Source organism: Gobio gobio (genome assembly GCF_949357685.1).
Source record: "Gobio gobio genome assembly, chromosome: 14".
Classification (NCBI taxonomy): domain Eukaryota; kingdom Metazoa; phylum Chordata; class Actinopteri; order Cypriniformes; family Gobionidae; genus Gobio; species Gobio gobio.
The window spans coordinates 3,373,152-3,395,704 of record NC_137107.1 but is presented as its reverse complement, the minus strand read 5'-3'; the positions used below and the strand labels follow the sequence as shown (position 1 = coordinate 3,395,704).

Sequence of the window (22,553 nt, the reverse complement as noted above, 5' to 3'; positions counted from 1 at the left end):
CCTATATACAGCAAGTTATTATGCATATGTGTTTGGGACAGAGCGGAACCAGGTCGCATTTACAGCAGATATATGCAGCCCATAATAAATAAAGGCACGAGACGTACTGGGGTCGGAGAAGAACCCCGGAAAATGTGACCGTCTGTTGCAATACACGCGCCACGGTTCAGCTGCGCGAGAGAACACTGGCTGCAGGGTTGCCAGGTTTACACAACAAAACCCACCCATTCGTTACTCAAAACTAGCCCGAAACAAGCCCAATCGCGTTTCGGGGAGGTTCTCTGGTAAACATCGCGTTCGGGGGGTTAAATATGTGTGTTTTTTTGCTTCAACCCGCGGACATGAGACACAGCCCGCGGCAACAGTGTAGAAGTAGCCCAATTCCGCGGAAAAAAGCGGACTTGGCAACACTGACTGCAGTGTGAAAGCTCCCGCTCTCCACGCGCACAGCTTCTGCTCTGCCTGCGCGTGCAGTGTGAAACCGGCGTTACAGAGCGAACAAAGCACAGTTTTACTCGGCTTCTGTTTAAAGTACTCCCACACTTTTGAATGTCGCGGTCTGGCCTTATATGATAAATGATCATTTTCACTATGCCCGGGAGCAGAAGCTGCCATTATTCTAGATCTTCTGTTCCATTCTAGAACGTAAATAATGTGCCGCCGACGCGTCGACGCATTTCACGCACGTCGACGTATTTTCGTAGTCGACGTCATCGACGACGTCGACGCGTCGTTGCAGCCCTAATCCCTTTAAAGGGTTAGTTCACCCAAAAATGTAAATTCTGTCATTAATGACTGAGCCTCATGTGGTTGGACACCCGTCAGACCTCCGTTCATCTTCAGACACAAATGAAGATATTTTAGTGTAAATCTGATGCTCTGAAAGGCCTCCATTGGCTCAACTTTACACTCTCAAGACCCTTAAAAGACACTAAAGACTAAAGTTACAAAGTCCATCTCACTACAGCGGCTCTACAATAACTTTATGAAGACGAGAATAGTTTTTGTGCGCAAAAAAAACCTAAATAACGACTTACATAGTGATGACGATTTCAAAACACGGCCTCATGAAGCTTCGAAGCGTTATGAATCAGTGAGTCGATTCAGCGGTTCAGAGCATTATGAATCAGTGAGTCGATTCAGCGGTTCAGAGCGTTATGAATCAGTGAGTCGAATCATGATTTGGATCGCGTATCAAACCGCCAAACTGCTGAAATTTGGCGATTCAAACCGCTGAATCGAGTCACTGATTCATAACGCTTCAAACCGCTGAATCGACTCACTGATTCATAACGCTTCAAACCGCTGAATCGACTCACTGATTCATAACGCTTCAAACCGCTGAATCGACTCACTGATTCATAACGCTTCAAACCGCTGAATCGACTCACTGATTCATAGCGCTTCAAACCGCTGAATCGACTCACTGATTCATAACGCTTCAAACCGCTGAATCGACTCAATGATTCATAACTCTTCAAACCGCTGAATCGACTCACTGATTCATAACTCTTCAAACCGCTGAATCGACTCACTGATACATAACTCTTCAAACCGCTGAATCGACTCACTGATTCATAACTCTTCAAACTGCTGAATCGACTCACTGATTCATAACTCTTCAAACCGCTGAATCGACTCACTGTTTCATAACTCTTCAGACCGCTGAATCGACTCACTGATTCATAACTCTTCAAACTGCTGAATCGACTCACTGATTCATAACTCTTCAAACCGCTGAATCGACTCACTGATTCATAACTCTTCAAACCGCTGAATCGACTCACTGATTCATAACTCTTCAAACCGCTGAATCGACTCACTGATTCATAACGCTTCAAACCGCTGAATCGACTCACTGATTCATAACTCTTCAAACCGCTGAATCGACTCACTGATTCATAACTCTTCAAACCGCTGAATCGACTCACTGATACATAACTCTTCAAACCGCTGAATCGACTCACTGATTCATAACTCTTCAAACTGCTGAATCGACTCACTGATTCATAACTCTTCAAACCGCTGAATCGACTTACTGTTTCATAACTCTTCAGACCGCTGAATCGACTCACTGATTCATAACTCTTCAAACTGCTGAATCGACTCACTGATTCATAACTCTTCAAACCGCTGAATCGACTCACTGATTCATAACGCTTCAAACCGCTGAATCGACTCACTGATTCATAACGCTTCAAACCGCTGAATCGACTCACTGATTCATAACTCTTCAAACCGCTGAATCGACTCACTGATTCATAACGCTTCAAACCGCTGAATCGACTCACTGATTCATAACGCTTCAAACCGCTGAATCGACTCACTGATTCATAACGCTTCAAACCGCTGAATCGACTCACTGATTCATAACTCTTCAAACCGCTGAATCGACTCACTGATTCATAACTCTTCAAACCGCTGAATCGACTCGAACCCTTTAAAGGAACAGAGCCTTGAGGTGTAAACGCAGAGATAATGAGCATGCAAGCAGTGTTTATAGTTTTCAGGAAGTCTTACACAGTTGTCTCTGCAGACTGTTGACTTCAGGAAACACCTTTAACTCCTCTTGTCATATGGAGAAACAGCAGTATTACAGCAGTCTGGTGAAGCACAGAGGCTTGACTGTCAACCGGTGGCCCAGACATCTCTCAGTCTGACAGGAAACACCACCACAGACCTGCATTCTGCTCTAGTTAACTTCACATGTTTACCTTCTTCATGTCAGCCTTTACTGAACACACAACCATGGCCTGCCTTTTCATTTACTCATTCAAAAAAGCAACTCAAGCGTTCAATAAAATGAGGGAGTGGGGCATAAAGTAAAATCATCATCAAGATAAAAAGCCTCACTAAAAGAAAAGGAAATCTCTACATTTTGTTTTGTTTTGTAAATTGTGTTTTGTATCATTTCTTAGGAGAAAATATCTTGAAGCTTTCACTGCTTATGTTTTGTGTGTAAATGTGGTGCAACATTTACATTTTTATTTGATTGTTTCATTGCACGTATGAGTGTATACACACCAATCAGGCATAACATTATGACACTGATGATCTCTGTTAGTGGGTGGGATATATTAGGCAGCAAGTGAACATTTTGTCCTCAGAGTTGATGTGTCAGAAGCGGGAAAAATGGGCAAGCGTAAGGATTTGAGTGAGTTGTTTCATTTATGCTATTATCATATTAGGACATGCAGAGGAGTGATAAGTGTGCAATATGTGTATGTATTTAATACACTAGTATGATATAGTGAGAATATGGAGCTCATACTTGAGAAGGAAAAACACAAAGTGATGCATATGCTGATATTTATATGGACAAAAAGTAAGATGAGTAATAAGCTTGTGATGTAAATCTTTATATCAATATAGCATAAAATGCATATAATCTGCCACTAATGTCTTAGTAAGATGATATTCAAATGCTTAGTTTTATGATTAAAACATATAATGCAATGATGATTGAGAGATGAACAAATAAACCTTCCTCAAAGCCTGACCATCATATTTCATACTCATGATTTCCTGATGGATAACCTGCTGAAATATTACTAAATATATCAAAGTTATTATTATGTTCTGTAACGGTGGGGCCGCCATTACCTCAACTAAATAAATTAATTTCAAAATTTCCAGCGCCAGACAGTTTCAAATTTCAAAACTGCCAAAATTTACATAACCCAAGATAGCAAATAAAACTTGATAAACTTGATAAACCAGGTCAGATTTGAAACACACGAGCTGAAGCTAGTACACTTAAAGTCTCCACACATGAAAACAGAAGGACTGGAGGAGATTGTGTGCCACAGCAAAAGTTTTGATCATGTTGATCCTTAGAAATATAAAATATGATGCATTAGGCTTTATTACACTGCAAAAAATGCTTCTCTTACTTAGTATTTTTGTCTTGTTTTCAGTCCAAATATCTAAAAAACCTTACATTAAGAAGCATTTACTAGACAAGCAGAAGTTTTTGTCTTGTTTTGGGGGAAAGTAACTGAAAATTAAGTGAGTTTTTGCTTAAAATAAGCAAAATAATCTGCCAATGGGGTAAGCAAAATAATTAATAATAAGATTTTTTTGCTTACCCCATTGGCAGACAATAATTTTTATTTGGCTAGTAAATGCTTCTTGTTTTGAGAATTTTTAGATATTTGGACTGAAAACAAGACAAAAATACTAAGTAAGAAAAGAAGTTTTTGCAGTGTGGGTTGCTTAATGTTCATTGGCTTTGGGTGTTCAATAAACGTGACACTGACCAGCTGAGAAAAACACACGAGAGGATCTTACCTGCGACAGACATGACACACACACACACACACACACACACAGCCAGCAGCAGATAACGGTCCCAGCGCTGAGGAGTGTGTCCAACAGATTAAGGAGAAGCCTAACTGACACAGCGATGATATCAGCAGAGGAAACCCCGTCTTGACTCGCTAACACACTTCTAAATCATGTCCTGCGCCACAACTCATCAAACTCTAGATGTAGTCTTACCGTGTCTGATGTGTCTGCGATGAGTTGTGGCTCTCCTCCGGCGTTCGCGCTATGGAAGCGGCGGCGCGAGTGTCTCTGCGATCCGAGCGTCTGAGGAGCGGCGGCGTCGCTCTCGCTGGGGTTCTCCACCTGTAAAGAGCCGGCGTCAGAAGAGTCAGCATCCTGGTTGAACATCCAGTTCTTCCAGATCACAGAGAGCCTGTGGATGCGCAGGAGACTCATGTGGACGGCATTCAGACGCCAAACGGGACGGAAGAAAGTCTGTCGAGTCGACTGTCTTAACACAGCAGAGTTGCAAGTCAGGCCACAGCTTCCTGTAGGAAGCCGTAAATACACAAATATCCTCTCAGAGCAGAAGCAAGCCTTATTTAACACGTGCAGAAGGGCTGCAGCTAGGGTTGGCTAGCGTTCACATGTTAACCGGCAGGGCTGGACATTAAGCCGATTCACACGATTGTCATCCACTTGTCCGAGTAAAACATTTGCTTGTCCGGATTTTTTTTGTAAATATAATCTATTCCGAAGCAATATTCTCATCAGCCTTGACATATTTACATATGCCTATTCGCAGTGTTGGGGAAACGCATTACAAGTAACTTGAGTTACGTAATAATAGCACTTTTTCCAAGTAACTAGTAAAGTAACTCATTACTTTTCAAATTCACAACAAAGTTACTTTTTCACATTAGTTTGACTGACAGCTCATGTTGAGAGTTAGTGCAGAGGTGTGTGTGTGTGTGTGTGTGTGTGTGTGTGTGTGTGTGTGTGTGTGTGTGTGTGTGTGTGTGTGTGTGTGTGTGTGTGTGTGTGTGTGTGTGTGTGTGTGTGTGTGTGTGTGTGTGTGTGTGTGTGTGTGTGTGTGAACATGATGGTTATTGTAGTTCTAGACTAAATGTGAGCATTTATTTATCTCACTTGCACAGTAAAGATTCTGTCCTCCTCAAAATGAAGAAAATCAGTCAAATGCTAAATCAGAGTATATGCAAACCTCCAATAATTAAATGTTAAATAAAACAAATATTTTTATGCATAATCTACCTTTATATTTAATTTACCAATGTCTTGCTGCTGACCTTTGATGATAAATTACTAGATTTTTTGTTTTTATTGGTAAAGCTTTTTTCTCTGCATCTATTCTCCATTATCCAGAGCTGCGCCCTCTAGTGTTCATGAGGGAATCTGCATCTTCACCTCAGCCTGGGGCGCATTTCAATTTTGGTATGAAGAGGTCTTTACAAAAATATAATTTTTTTGTTATAAAAACAAAACAAAAACAAGCCCAGGTGAGAAAAAGTAACACAAAAGTAACGTAACGCATTACTTTTCTTAAAAAGTAACTAAGTAACTCAATTAGTTACTTTTTAAGGGAGTAACGCAATATTGTAATGCATTACTTTTCAAAGTAACTTTCCCCAACACTGGCCATTTGTCATATTTGTACCTTTTTAAAAAGGGCATTTTTCCATAATCTTATTAAATATAGGGTATGCTTCAGCTTTCCTTTTATATTCTTAAATTTGATCTATAAATTAAATTAGAATAAGACACTATAGGCTGTTACCAATCAAATTAAATCATTTACACTGAAAAATTACAACTGCATTAAATAATGTTATGAGATTATTTAAAAAAATGTTGTATATACAAATAAGAAATGTTGGAAAGATGAAACTAAACCACCAGTAAATACACAAATATCCTCTCAGAGTAGAAGCAAGCCCTCTTTAACGCGTGCAGTAGGGCTGCAACTAGGGTTGGGTACTAGGGCTGAACGATATGGACAAAATTTCATATCTCGATTTTCATGCCAGATATCTCGATATCGATACAATACGATATGACTACGTGTTCGGTGAAAACCAGAATCTGAATTAAAATGTGTTTGATTTAAGCCTACATTTCAAAAATTTGTGTCAGAAAATGTATCGTTTTTAAGCCTTTCGCACGTACGATCACACAGGTGTGATCAGTCTAGGCTGGTTCCTGGAGCGGATGATCAAGAGCATCACATGATCAACTGAGACATGCGCGCTCAGAGCTGTCATATATCACAACTTTTCAGTGTTTTCAACCACATACTGTTTATTTTAGGTTTCAAACACATAAAGTACTAAAAAAACAATACATTTAGAGTAAAATACACACTGATGTCTATGGAAGAGGTAATAATAATCCTTTCCGTTATAATTCGACACGTTTTATTCATATCAGATTCACATTGTGTAAGTAACTTCAATGTTTACTCTATTCTATTCCCAGTTCACCAGCCACTTACTTTTAAGTATTTCGGGAGAAGTGGATGAATTCATGTGTTGTAAACATAGAGGTTGTAAATCCAACAGATCCGATTCTCTGAACTAACACGGCGGCGGCCATCGCGCATACAGCTCAACTAACGCCATCGTTATAAAGGTGTTTAAACAACAATATACTTCCACTTGCATGTATTTGACAATCGGAATATCAGATATTTCATGCCATAGCTAACACATTTGTGAATATTCTGAATAAAAAAGGAAAAAAAATTACATAAAAGCAGATCATCATTCATTCAAATGATGAAAAAATCTATATTGTCTATATCTTTGCTTTTTTCGATAGTAATATCTTGAAAGTTCATATCTAGATATGGATACGATAATGATATATCGTTCAGCCCTATTGGGTACCGTTCATATTTTAACCCGGTACCCAACGGTACCTTTTTTCGGTACTTTAGGGATTTACATCAATAACTAATAACCTGTAAGTAATTTATAGAAGTGTTATTGACATTATCCCAGAGCTGCCCTGCTCTCTGTCTGCCATTGTTTGTGATGTTTGTATATTGTAATATTTACTAGATAGTAATCATTTCTATGAAAAGATGTCCCACAAATTATGGATTTTCTGGTAATCAAATGAAGACATAAGACATTCATTTAATTTATCTTTTAATTTAAACTTTTTTTTGTCAAACAAAGTGCTGCACAACTGAGCTTTATACAGTTAAAATTAAAACATTAAAACAGAATTTTTTTTATTTATTACTTAAAAAATAAAGTTTTGATTATTATTATTACATTTGTGTTAGTATTATTAATTGAGACGAATCTAAATTCTACTGTACAACAGTGATGTAGTATTTGTCAAGATAAACCAGACTTTTATTTTGACGGGTTGCTGTTCCTTTGAGTTTCTGTGTTTATGATATGACGGTAGTTTTTCTCAAATGAAACGGTAAAATGCTCATGAATGACTCTCAGTGGCTCTGGAGATGACGCTTGTGCGTTCATGTCTTCATATGAGACGGCAGAGATGGAAACACGCGACGTTCTGACAGTGATAGCTTTCCTGTAGCTCAAACAGTAGAGCATGGGGCTAGCAACGCCAAGGTCAGGGGTTCGATTCCCAAAATGTAAAATGTGTACCTTGAATGCAACGTAAGTCACTTTGGATAAAAGTGTCTGTCAAATGTATAAATGTAAATGTAAATGTAAGCGCGATAGTGAGTGTGTGTGTGTGTGTGTGTGTGTGTGTGTGTGTGTGTGTGTGTGTGTGTGTGTGTGTGTGTGTGTGTGTGTGTGTGTGTGTGTGTGTGTGTGTGTGTGTGTGTGTGTGTGTGTGTGTGTGTGTGTGGTAAACCGCGCTTCTACGGCATTCATTCACACAGAGACGGGCAGGACCAGTATTTAAATAGTCTTTTTGCGGTTTAATATTCACAGACAGTAGTCTATAATCACCAGATGTGTTCTCAGGTACCGAAAATTGGTACCGATTGATTTAATGTGAATCGGTACTTGGAAGTACGACGTAATTCGGTCGGTGCCCTTAAAAGTACAGAGTTCGGTACCCAACCCTAGATGAAACTAACGATTATTTTAATCGATTAATCTGTTGATTATTTTTCTGATTAATCAGATTTAAAAAAACATTAATTTCCAATCCTTTATTCAAAAACAGAACTGACAGTGCAAATTCACAGTGCAAAAAATCTTCAGAAAATGCACAGGTTGCTACAATACATCTATAAATAGTGTTAATTTTGTCACCTATTTTTAATTTAGTCTTAGTCTTATGCCAAATGTCTTTGTTAGTTTTAGTCATATTTAGTTATTCACATAACTTTTTTTGTTAGTCAAGTTTCAGTCGACTAAAAGTCTCGTCATTTTAGTCTAGTTTTAGTCAAAAGAAAACTCAATATATTTTGTAGCAAAATAAGTTACATAAAATATATATAACCTGCATAATGTATGTGCCACACACCACAGCTAACTGGCTGATTTACAGCATTGATGCCTAAAATCAGCATCAGCTTATGAGACGATGGGCACAAATATTGATTCAATATGAATTCATATATAGCCTACTGTACATATAAGGAAAAATAAGTTTGCCTTTTAGCACTATTTTAAACTTTTTGGGGTTATATTATATTTGCTTGCATTCTTTATTATTCACTGTTAACATTTTAAAATTTCACAAATAAGTAAGCAGTTATGATCTGCTATAGTTTTTTGAGCAACTAGACTACATTTATATTTATTAAAGAGCCATAAACGCACCTATAGTGGGTAATGGCATTACAAGTGAAAAAAAATATTTTTCCAGCCACAAAATGGCTCTAATTCTCCTCTTTGAATTGGAATTCTCTATTTTAACCTTGATTAATACACTAATTATTATAATATTAGAAGAAAAATGTTTAAAGTGGTCATTAATGGACCATAATTATTGCACAAATAGTATTTAGTACCAAAAGATCCCCTCAAAATATTCAATAAATATTATTGAACTAAAATATAGGCTATTTATTTTAAAAAATAGTTAATGTGTATGATCACATTTGATCGTCAATGAGTATAAGTGTGACTTAATTAGTAAGGAATACCTGAGGGCTAAATACAGACATTAACATTAATGTTAACAATGTTGCATCTCCATCACTCTCCATAATAAAATGATACTGTAAATGTGGCTGACGTAAACATCAATGCACACTATGCTGTACTTCTTACCAAAAATTGCTGCAAACGCCTGAATAGTGAAGCTGTTGTGTTGTGGAAAAAAAGGTCGTTGACGAACATATTTAGTCTCGTCTCGTCTGACAAATTAATTTTTCATAAAGAAAAATACTAATCAGAAAACTTAACAGGATGTTAGAACTTACACTCACAAACAAAATTTAATGGGTTTAGTTAAATTGTAATGTATTAAGAATTTCTCTAAAATGTCCAAACCGATTATATTAAAACATCTACTGTATTAACCTATTAATATGAATGATATTAAAGTTTAAACATGCAATACAGACACAGATTTAACAGCTGTGACATATAAACAAATATTATGTAACAATTAAATAAAACTACTCCTCCTAAAGAAGAACACAATGAATGATATGCATTCTTTATAACAACATTCCTTATAGATTAAATAATTAATGTATAACAAATATAATGAATCCTTATTAAAACTAAAGAGGTAATTTTCTCTGTCTTGTGTTGTTTGATTAATATTAAGAGCACAAATGGAAGCAGGTTAATGGACTGCTGTCACTTTAAGACCGAAAATGACCGAAAATGACATTAGATATTAGTTTTTGTCATTCAAAGCTGGTTTAGTTTTCGTCTCGTGTTTGTCTGTGAAAAATGTTGTTGATTAAATTATTAGTCAACGAAATTAACATAGCAACAGATTGAAAAATGAATGGGCCAAAAAAGGCAAGTGAATAAACACATGTTTTTAACATGTTTATTGGCGTTTTGGCATGTGTGGTATAGGATATAGTAGACACTTGATAGAAAGCACTTAACTATTGGCTCCAATCAGAGGTTGTTAAAACAACACTATGACATCTGGAAATGAACACAATTAAAATAATGAGCGAGTGAATCATTTTCCAAACCGTTTTTTGACTTGCCCTAACTCACCCTGGCAAGCCTATAATAATGATTTATATTTGGGACGGATTTCCCGGGAAATGTTTTCATCAACCGTCCGAGTCTGTTTACGTCATATCCGTGAATAAAGTCAGGCTATATGCAGAAGAAGAGGCTTGAAGCCACAACAGCTGAAACGAAAACAGATTACAAGCAAAAAAAAGGGACAGTTATAAAACACGTTTACTGTGTTATTGAGCTGGCATTGTCTGTGATGTTTGTTTACGGTGATATTTACCTGTAGTTAACATTTTAATATATATATATATTTTAGGGCTGTCAAAAGATTAATCGCGATTAATCGCATCCAAAATAAAAGTTTGTGTTTACATAATATATGTGTGTGTGTACTCTGTTAATTATTATTTATATATAAATACACACACATTCATGTATATATTTAAGAAATATTTGCATGTATATACTGTATATACATTTATATAATCTATAATATATGTAAATATAAATGTTTTATATATAAAAATAATATTTTTTTCTTAAATATATACATGCTTGTGTGTCTCATTTCGTCATTATAGATTCATTTATTATTGTGCAGATAAAAAAATGCGTACAAAATTACACACCTCGGGTCGTTAGTGACCCTATACAATTTTGACAAAAAACGTATGGAAAAACAGGCATTCAATTATAATTGTATTGTTTTTTTCTTGTTATATTGTTTAAAATGGATTGATTGAGGAATACTAAGACGGTTGATGTCTAACTTTAAAAATGAATGAGGAGGAGGAGGAGGAGGAGGGTAGTGAATGATGTCTCGGGTCGCTGAAGACCTGAGGTATGCATTTAAGGGTTAAACACTAGCAGCCCATAAAGAGAGAGAGAGAGAGAGAGAGAGAGAGAGAGAGAGAGAGAGAGAGAGAGAGAGAGAGAGAGAGACGGGTGTGTTTTAAGGGTTGTCATGTCGGTCATCCATCACTCCATTAATACGACATGCAGATTTAAGCATCCGGAGACAGATGACAGAAGAGACGCATCGCAGTGTGTTCGGCTCTGGGCGTTGTGTCTGGGCTCATGGAGCATTTTTATTAATGTTGATTTCTCACAGCTTGTGTGTTTTCCTGAGCTGAATTTCAGCATGAATAGAGTCTCTCAAACATGCAGTCGTGCACAGAAGACCAATGGCTAAGGTCAGGTTTTGTCGTTAACCCTCATCCTTTCCTCGCACTTTGTAACAAATCCTTCCCTCGCTGGTCAAAATAATCCGGAGCCCCAAATAAAGCTTATTTCATTTAATTTTGATAAGATTTGTTCATGCATCTTTAAAAAAAAAAAAATGCTAAATGGATTTTCTCATGCATTTTGTTTCTTTTGGGGGGCGGTGTTTTTATTTTATTCACTAGATTTTATCAATAAATAAATAGTCATTTAAGCACCTTCACATTCTTTCAACTTCAATTCAAAATAACTCACAATGTCATGCATAACCCTTTTAATTCAGCTCAGAATATCTCACATTGAGTGTCTCTGCCAACCTCTTGTGGAAATATATATATATTATGATATTTCATGACTCTTATAGCTCTATATGGAGCGGATGAGCTGCTCCACTGGGTCCTAAAGTCAGGTTCTCTTCAGGATGCATTCAGATACACATGTACACGTTATAAAATCATTTTTTGGTAGTTTCAGTGTTTTTAGTTTTTATTTTGAGCATGTTTAGGCTTTTCTATATGTACTGTAGCATTCCATTCATGGTAATTTTTACCAGTAATTTTTTGTGCATTCGTGGTTCAAGTGCGACAAAAGTCCTAGGGTCTTGAACCACTCCAATAAACACTCAAAAACTTTTTAAAAAATGAGTTTCGGCTCAAAATGGCCCAAGGTAATGAGGTCAATTTTAGTTTGTTTTTCACTAAACCCAATTGTAAACTCCCAGGACACTTGGAACATACAACATTTGTCACATGGGATCATCCTGTGATACTTTTGCTTCTTTTTTAACCCTTTAAGCTGAAGTGTAGCGTCGGCAGAACACCTTTCATGGGTGCTTAGGTGTGTATAAATTCATTATATAATATATAATAGAATTATATGGACTTCATATATTTGGTTATTTGGTGTCCTTTTGGAGTCTCCAATGATCCTTGAAGCTTGCAGAAAATACAGTCTTGTGAAAATCACCCTTCAATCTGATTGTTTACTTAGCTGGATATAGCAAATGATGACAAAATGAATGTGTTTAATGAGATAAATGGCGTATGCTTAATTTCACAATAAGGGTGCACTTAAATTGCGATTAATCATACAACTAAAGTGTGATTAATCGTGATTACTCATACAACTAAAGTTAAGGCAAGGCAAGTTTATTTTTTTATTTTTGGGATTAATGGGAAAAGTGAAAGTGTGATTAACCGTGAGTACTCGTACAGCAAAAGTGTGATTAATCGTGATTACTCATACAACGAAATGTGATTAAGTGTGATTACGCATACAACGAAAGTGTGATAAATCGGGACTACTCACACAACTAGAATGTGATTAATCGTGACTACCCATACAACTAAAGTGTGATTAATCGTGATGACTAATACAACTAAAGTGTGATTAATCGCGATGACTAATACAACTAAAGTGTGATTAATCATGATTACTCACACAACGAAATGTGATTAAGCGTGAATACTCATAGAACGAAAGTGTGATAAATCGTGACTACTCATACAACTAAAGTGTGATTAATCGTGATTACCCATACAGCAAAAGTGTGATTAATCATGATTACTCACACAACGAAATGTGATTAAGCGTGAATACTCATAGAACAAAAGTGTGATTAATCGTGACTACTCATACAACTAAAGTGTGATTAATCGTGATTATCCATACAGCAAAAGTGTGATTAATCGTGATTACTCACACAACGAAAGTGATTAATCGTGATAACTCATACAACAAAAGCGTGATTAATCGTGATTACCCATACAGCAAAAGAGTGATTAATCGTGATTACGAATACAACTAAAGTGTGATTAATCGTGATTACTCATACAACTAAAGTGAGATTAATCGTGATTACCCATACAACTAAAGTGTGATTAATCGTGATTACTCATACAACTAAAGTGTGATTAATCGCGATTACCCATACAACTAAAGTGTGATTAATCGTGATTACCCATACAACGGAAGTGCGATTAATCGTGATTACTCATACAACTAAAGTGTGATTAATCGCGATTACTCATACAACTAAAGTGTGATTAATCGCGATTACCCATACAACTAAAGTGTGATTAATCGTGATTACCCATACAACGAAAGTGCGATTAATCGTGATTACTCATACAACTAAAGTGTGATTAATCGCGATTACTCATACAACTAAAGCGTGATTAATCGTGATTACCCATACAGCAAAAGAGTGATTAATCGTGATTACGAATACAACTAAAGTGTGATTAATCGTGATTACTCATACAACTAAAGTGAGATTAATCGTGATTACCCATAGAACAAAAGTGTGATTAATCGTGACTACTCATACAACTAAAGTGTGATTAATCGTGATTATCCATACAGCAAAAGTGTGATTAATCGTGATTACTCACACAACGAAAGTGATTAATCGTGATAACTCATACAACAAAAGCGTGATTAATCGTGATTACCCATACAGCAAAAGAGTGATTAATCGTGATTACGAATACAACTAAAGTGTGATTAATCGTGATTACTCATACAACTAAAGTGAGATTAATCGTGATTACCCATACAACTAAAGTGTGATTAATCGTGATTACTCATACAACTAAAGTGTGATTAATCGCGATTACCCATACAACTAAAGTGTGATTAATCGTGATTACCCATACAACGAAAGTGCGATTAATCGTGATTACTCATACAACTAAAGTGTGATTAATCGCGATTACTCATACAACTAAAGTGTGATTAATCGCGATTACCCATACAACTAAAGTGTGATTAATCGTGATTACCCATACAACGAAAGTGCGATTAATCGTGATTACTCATACAACTAAAGTGTGATTAATCGCGATTACTCATACAACTAAAGCGTGATTAATCGTGATTACCCATACAGCAAAAGAGTGATTAATCGTGATTACGAATACAACTAAAGTGTGATTAATCGTGATTACTCATACAACTAAAGTGAGATTAATCGTGATTACCCATACAACTAAAGTGTGATTAATCGTGATTACTCATACAACTAAAGTGTGATTAATCGCGATTACTCATACAACTAAAGTGTGATTAATCGTGATTACTCATACAACTAAAGTGTGATTAATCGTGATTACTCATACAACTAAAGTGTGATTAATCGTGATTACTCATACAACTAAAGTGTGATTAATCGTGATTACTCATACAACTAAAGTGTGATTAATCGTGATTACCCATACAACTAAGGTGTGATTAATCGTGATAACCAGGGCTTAAAAACTGAAAAAAATATCAATCGGTTCACTCCGAGCAGAATCGATATTATAGCGTTTCCGTTTTTGCGTTCCTCAATAAACATTACTGTTCCGAGAACGGTTTGATTTGAAAAAATACCGGTTAATAACGTTATTTTAATTTAGCCTATACTTTAAACAAATATGTATAAATAGACTTATTTTCACTCAATAATAATATAACGCATGGTAATTAAACTTGAATATTTATTTCATAACATTTTTAAAACCACAACAGAAATACATGCATTAATTACAAAGCATAAACAGCGGGACAAATATTGACCAGTTTTGGAGCGTTAGACAATCGAAAGTGGCCCTCTTATGCCTAATTCTTTTCAGAAGAGTGATAACATTCTTTGTAACGTTACATAACTTTTTTTTCAACATGACTTGTTTTAAAAAATGTATGAATAAAGAATAAATAAACTGGATAACCATTAATGCACCGTCAACTGGTAATTTCAAAGCAAACACTGCGCAACACGTCCTTGCATCACATAATCAAATTCAGTCAGCTAATAAAGCTCGATCATTTAATGCAATATAACATACCATTTAATACGAAGCATCAACCGTCTATAGAAAACATTGACCTGTCCTGTATTGGCAATCTGAAAGACTATAGGAAAAATGTTTGATAGATGCTATAGCCTATACTTGGATAGGCTTAAACGGAATCCATAAACTAGCCTAAATCAGTCTGTTTGAGCTTAAAGTCCGAACTGCTTATTTAAACGTTCGAAAATAATGTCCTCCAATACCTGCGCTTTCATTGTAGACCTCAGCGGGGAAAGAATGTACTTGAGGCATGAAAATGCGCGCGCTCTACACTGACGGTAGATTCATAGATGATGGTGCGCGGGCATTTCACTCACGCTTGATCCATCAACGTCACATGCTGTACTACTCTATTCATGATTGGTCACTGCCAAATTAAAATATTAAAGAGAACGATAAAATAACGTTATTAACCGGTTCAGAACGATTCAAATTGATTTTGATTTCGTTTTCGTTTTTGTTCCTCTTAAAATTTCGTTCGTTTCCGGTTTTCGTTTTCGTTCCTTGAACCGGTTCGGAGCCCTGGTGATAACACATACAACTAAATGTGATTAATCGTGATTATTCATACAACAGAAGTGTGATTCATCGTGATTACCCATACAACTAAATGTGATTAATCGTGATTATTCATACAACTAAAGTGTGATTAATCGTGATAACTCATACAACTAAATGTGATTAACCGTGATTATTCACACAACTAAAGTGTAATTAATCGTGATTACCCATACAACTAAATGTGATTAATCGTGATTATTCATACAACTAAAGTGTGATTAATCGTGATAACTCATACAACTAAATGTGATTAACCGTGATTATTCATACAACTAAAGTGTGATTAATCGCGATAACTCATACAACTAAATGTGATTAATCGTGATTATTCATACAACAGAAGTGTGATTAATCGTGATTACTCATACAACGAAATGTGATTAATTGTGATCACTCATACAACTAAAGTGCGATTAATCGTGATTACCCATCAGATTCTTCACAGTGCTGGATGTCATATGGTGATTGTGAAACACACGGGACACTTCACTACATGATTTCATGGTGAAATGTGTTATTTTTCATGTTAATCAGGTCAGCTGCTCACGCTGAATTAAAGCCACAGTGTATTGTTGTGATCAAAATTGACATGATTAACAAGAAAAATGTTACGCCAATGTGTCGGACTCGGTAGACAGCGTAAACAGCCAGATAGGAAACAACTTCTACAAGATAGAACCATTTTTTTAATACTGCATCCTAAATTGTGGATAATTAAGCGATATATCATATGCTGAAGTACATTTCTGGAGTGTTAACGATTAAAAGAAAAAACAACAAAAAGAACCGTACAGAACCGAAAACCGTGACCCTAAAACCGTGATACGAACCAAACCGTTGGTTTTATGAACCGTGCCACTCCTATTAACCATACAACAAAAGTGTGATTAATCATACAGCAAAAAGTGTGATTAATCATACAACAAAAGTGCGATTAATCGCAATTAATCATGCAACAAAAGTGAGGTTAATCATTCAACAAAAGCGCAATCTATCACGATTAATCATACAACGAATGTGCGATTAATCGCAATTAATCATGCAACAAGTGCGGTTAACCATGCACCAAAAGTGCAATTTATTGCGATTAATCATACAACGAACGTACGATTTATCGCAATTAATCATGCAACAAAAGTGCGGTTAATCATGCAACAAAAGCGCAATTTATTGCGATTAATCATACAACGAAAGTGTGATTAATTGTGATTAAGTATACAATGAAAGTGCGATTGATCGCGATTGATTAATACAACGAAAGTGCGATTAATCACTATTTTAAAGAAAATAATCGACTGACAGCCCTAATATATATGTGTGTGTGTGTGTGTGTGTGGGCATGTTTTTGTGAAATATCAGGACACAAATGTGTATAATTACATGGGTATTACAATAAGAGGGTGAAATATGAGGACGTTCCCCATGTCCTCACTTTTCAAAATGCTTATAAATCACACAGAACAAGGTTTTTTTTCACAGAAAGTGAACTGCACAGTCTCCTGTGATGGGTTAGGTTTAGGGGCAGTGTGTGTGTGTGTGTGTGTGTGTGTGTGTGTGTGTGTGTGTGTGTGTGTGTGTGTGTGTGTGTGTGTGTGTGTGTGTGTGTGTGTGTGTGTGTGTGTGTGTGTGTGTGTGTGTGTGTGTGTGTGTGTGTGTGTGTGTGTGATGGGTAGGTTTAGGGGCAGTGTAAGGGGATAGAAAATACGGTTTGTACGGTATAAAAACCATTACGCCTATGGAATGTCCTCACATTTCACAAAAACAAACGTGTGTGTGTGTGTGTGTGTGTGTGTGTGTGTGTGTGTGTGTGTGTGTATAAAATAGCATAGGATTTAACACAGAGCACTCCATATTTTACTGACATAGATTTTTAGCGAACTAAAATAACCCAGATCCACAACAAAGAACAAAAACGCATGAGCATATCAGGGCCTTTAGTGCGTCTCACATATTTAGCTATCCTAAACTTTGCTTATTTACATAATTGGTATCAGAAATGATAGAAGAAATGTAGTTTTATACCATCATGCTGATAATAATCAACCACCTCGGCACTAACGGTATCAGACAGTTCCTCAAGTAACGGACACAACAAAAGCACCTGACCGTGTTATTAACCGTAGCTAAAGGTGTAGGACTTCACACATCAGGTCCAAAGTGTATTTTGACAAGCACTTCCTGATCTTCACTAAGAGCGTGATGTGATTGGAGGACGTTCACCTACATACTATAATAGTGGAAAATGTCCAGCAGCTGATGAGTTCATATCGGCCAAAGCGCAGCACCATCCTAATGTCACACGTTTCCCATCTGGTCCTGTGGCATAAACACACTGATCTCTGATACACACCGACCTTCATCTACATCCTAAGAAGAGTCAACAGATGCCTTCCTTCAGGACAGCCAATGGGAGAGCTCGTACAGGGATGAACCCTGAGCTTTCACTTTCAGCGAGAGTTCATAACCATCAGCCCATGCAAGATAAAGCTCATATACTGGTTCATTTCCTGCACGCTGGAGAACGACAGATAAGACGACACACACACACACACACACACTCTCCAGCGTTCACTGATTTCGTCACATGTGAAAGGAAGTACACTTTAGCATACTTTTAAAAAGAGTACTTACTACAGAAATGGTATACTTTAAAAGAATATACTTGTAATGTTTTTGACCGCACATAATTGCATGCATTTGAAATTAAATTAAATGTCTATATTAAATGCAATTAGCTGAACTTTAAAGTGCTTTTTGACCCACTTGAGTACATCTTTATTACTTCAGTTAAGTTTCATTATTACTTCTATTGTCTTTGAAATAAGTTTAAAGTGTATAGCTGACAAGCATTTATGGTCACATAAAATATACTTTAATGTAATTTCCTTTGAATTTGGATATCATGTATTTAAACTAGGGCTGTCAAAAGATTAATCGCGATTAATCGCATCCAAAATAAAAGTTTGTGTTTACATAATATATGTGTGTGTACTCTGTTAATTATTATTTATATATAAATACACACAAAAGCATGTATATATTTAAGAAAATATATATTTTATATATATTTTATTATATAATATATATTATATATTTATTATATAATATATATAATATAATATATATATTATATATTTTTATATATATTATAGATTATATAAATGTATATACAGTATATACATGCAAATATTTCTTAAATATATACATGAATGTGTGTGTATTTATATAAAAATAAGTACACACACATATATTATGTAAACACAAACTTTTATTTTGGATGCGATTAATCGCGATTAATCTTTTGACAGCCCTAATTTAAACATATTTGTAAATCACACATTTATAATGAAGTTGCAAATATATTAAATTAAAATGTAATATCGAATAAGACAGTACCGTTTACAATCCAATACATTTACAATTCCAAGTACTTTTACATGTGCTTTAGTATGTCTACACATTCAAAAAACGTTAAAAAAAACTATTTTAACAATGTCTTTACTTCCTTTCTGGGTCTTGAAAGTGTTTATTAAATTGCTGTCTGTGGTTCAGAGAGCTCTCGGATCTTCATTTGTGTCTGAAGATGAACGGAGGTCTGACGGGTTTGACATAAGGGCGAGGAATTAATGACAGGATTTACATTTTTGGGTGAACTAACCCTTTAAATATAACATATATTGATGCAGTCGTGTGTTTATTGTCTTCCAGTTTAATCAGCGGTTATATAATTTGTATTCAATTTCCAGTCAGTGCTAGCTTCACATTAGGGATTTCCTGAAAACATCATTATATGTGAATTTTTAAATTATAGCTGAATAAATAATCTTTCATTGATGTATGGTTTGTTAGGACAATATTTGGCCGAACTAGTTGAAAATCTGGAATCTAAGGGTGCAAAAAAATCTAAATATTGAGAAAATCTCCTTTCAAAGTTGTCCAAATGAAGTCCTTAGCAATGCATATTAGTACTAATAATACATTTATGATATATCACATATTACGTCTCTCTGAGGCCTGATAGGTTAATGTTCGAATGCAAATTAAAAAAATGGAGTTTGTGCTCGAGGGCGCCCTCTGGCTTCAGTATGAATCAAACCGACGTGGGTTTAGCGCTGTTCTGATTTTAGTTATTTGAGAGCCTTTGGTCTGGGTTGTTTTTTTGATGGTTTAATTACCCACATTAATATTTATCTTGCCATATGTCTGTTCTAGAGACATGTTACAGCTTTTTGATAAAGCTCTATTTGCTTTCCTTGCAAACACAATGCATTTGTGAATGTAAAGCGTGTCTGTGTGTGTCAAAATCGTGATTAAATACCCAATCACTGAACTATTATTTGGAGGAGTTCTGTACACTTCAGGTTTGTTCATTCATAGGATCTTTTGACTTTTGTAAGACGAGTAAAAAAGAGAAAAAGGTCAATTTATAATGTCTTGTTAAATAAAGCGACTGATTTTCAGTTATTTGTTATTTCTACTTCTTTCCAGGCACAGAACTCTTTTTTTTTTTAGAGTTGTTCAAGTGCGAGAAGATCCTGTTGTAATGTTTAATAATTTATCTTATAATTAAAATAAAGATTAGCTTTGAAGAAAAAGTGGATTTTTGTTTGTATATGCTGTCAATTATAGTTCTTAGAAAGAAAATCAGAATCTGCAAAAATCGGTATCGGCCGATCTCACTAACATAAATCAGGAATCGGAATCGGCCAAGAAAATTGCAATCAGTGCATCTCTAGACAGAGCTCCAGACTGCGACTAAAACGGTCGCATTTGCGACAAAAAATATTAATTTGCGAGTGATATTTTTGCTGAGATTGCCATTGGCGACCAGTCTTGTTGTGTGTTGACGTAATAAAATGAGACGACGCGCAGCAAAGTTACAGAGGAAAAAACCTCACTGAGTCGGAGCGCCAAAATACACGTCAGAAACGGAAAATATCATGCTTTTTCAAAGCCCTCATCTCTATCGAGCAACAGACACGTGTCAATGAATGAATATCCAAGTACCCTACTCTACTTGTACGTTTTTAATTGATACTGATACTTATTCTCAATATATTTTACTCTTATTAAACTTTTGTTACTGCCTTAACTTCACAGGAATACGCTAAACGTATATTCGCCCTGCCCGACGGGATATTTTAAATAGTGAATAAAATTCTCTTGCTTTGCATTGTTGACTCTCTTAACTTGTTGTCTGAAGGAAAAATAAGATCACGGATGTTTTTGATCATGCTTATTTGTCCGCAGGGAAGTTTAGCGGATGTGTGTGTGTGCGTGGATATTTTTGAGTGTGTTTGTGATGAGCGGATCATAACATTGTAATTAATTACGGGTGGATGAGAGATAAATAATTAAAGACACGGAACTCTCATTTCACTGTAAAACGCAACGAACGTGCGTCACTCTTTCACTTTCAAAACCAGCGTCTATCAGGGAAAACAAATCAAGGATAAGATATGCTTAGAGCATCTCCTAGTGGACAGAATATATAACGCAAAGGGAAAATCCTACATGAGATACTGCTTAACAATTTAACAGTTTTACCTAAAAAATATACACTAACTTAATAGAAATGATTCTAATAAGAATTGTCCAACATAGTGATTGGAAATATCAACATGTTGAAAACTTTTTCCTTCAGGTTCTAATTTGCCAAATTAACAAAAGGAAGGAAAGAAAAGTAAAATGTGGGGGCGTTTTAGTGAAGTAGTTTAACAGACGAATCAAGTGTTGGGCAGCCTATGTGATGTGAAACAGCTGTGAAGCGCTCTATCTATATGACAATAAATGAATAAAGCCTATAGTGGAGAAAACTGCGAAAATGTGTGTGTGTGTGTGTGTGTGGTGTTGTTAAAATGTTAAGAGGCGCATAGATTTAACTGTTTCAGTTCTACACAGGCAAAAAAGACAATGTTTTACTTAACCTGTTGTCTTAATGAGAGAATGGAAGAAGCCAAAAATGAAATTCAGCACCGCCCATATAATTGCACATGAAAAATTAAAATGCGTTTATTCTTTTGTGGCACTTGAAAAAATTATTTGGCGCCTAAGTTTTTCCCTTATAGGAGCCAATGGCTCCTTAATTGATATTTTTGTCTGGAGCCCTGTCTAGATAAAAACAAACTATGAGTATGGCAGTATATATAGCAGTTTTCCTCATGGTGTCGAATATCGATATTGTTCAAGCTATCGTATTGAAGCTCCAGTATCTTCACAGCACTAATCTGAGCTGCTTTAGTCTCCACGCTGTCAGTCTGAACTTCAGGAGATGTGGAGATGTGGAGATGTGGAGATGTGGAGATGTGGAGATGTGGAGATGTGGAGATGTGGAGATGTGGAGATGTGGAGATGTGTGTAATCACTCACCACAATCATCTCGGACGGCTCTAGAGTGATGCATTCACAGCCTCGCCGTCCTCCACGCTGCGTCCCGAAACTGCACACACACACACACACACACAGAGAAACACAGTCAGAAAGCCTCATGTTTTTATTTCCACAAAACACATCTCTATGGTTATGCAATGCCCAATTATGATGATCTTCAGTTTGCATG

The 22,553-nt window shown here is 36.0% G+C and overlaps 1 protein-coding gene across 18 annotated transcripts in view; it reads right to left on the bottom strand.

Moving 5' to 3' along the window:
• Window positions 1–22,553, bottom strand: part of rapgef6 (Rap guanine nucleotide exchange factor (GEF) 6) — a 221,757-nt gene that overhangs the window by 155,698 nt on the left and 43,506 nt on the right. For 16 of the 18 annotated variants that reach the window (XM_079834252.1, XM_079834254.1, XM_079834255.1 and 13 more), the window contains 2 exons: window positions 22,364–22,433; window positions 4,501–4,629 (listed from right to left, as the gene is read on the bottom strand). In XM_079834252.1, the coding sequence (XP_079690378.1) occupies window positions 4,501–4,629; window positions 22,364–22,433 (199 nt within the window). Of the gene's footprint in view, window positions 1–4,500; window positions 4,815–22,363; window positions 22,434–22,553 lie in introns of those variants that run through there. The other 2 variants (XM_079834244.1, XM_079834248.1) reach the window with 1 other exon arrangement.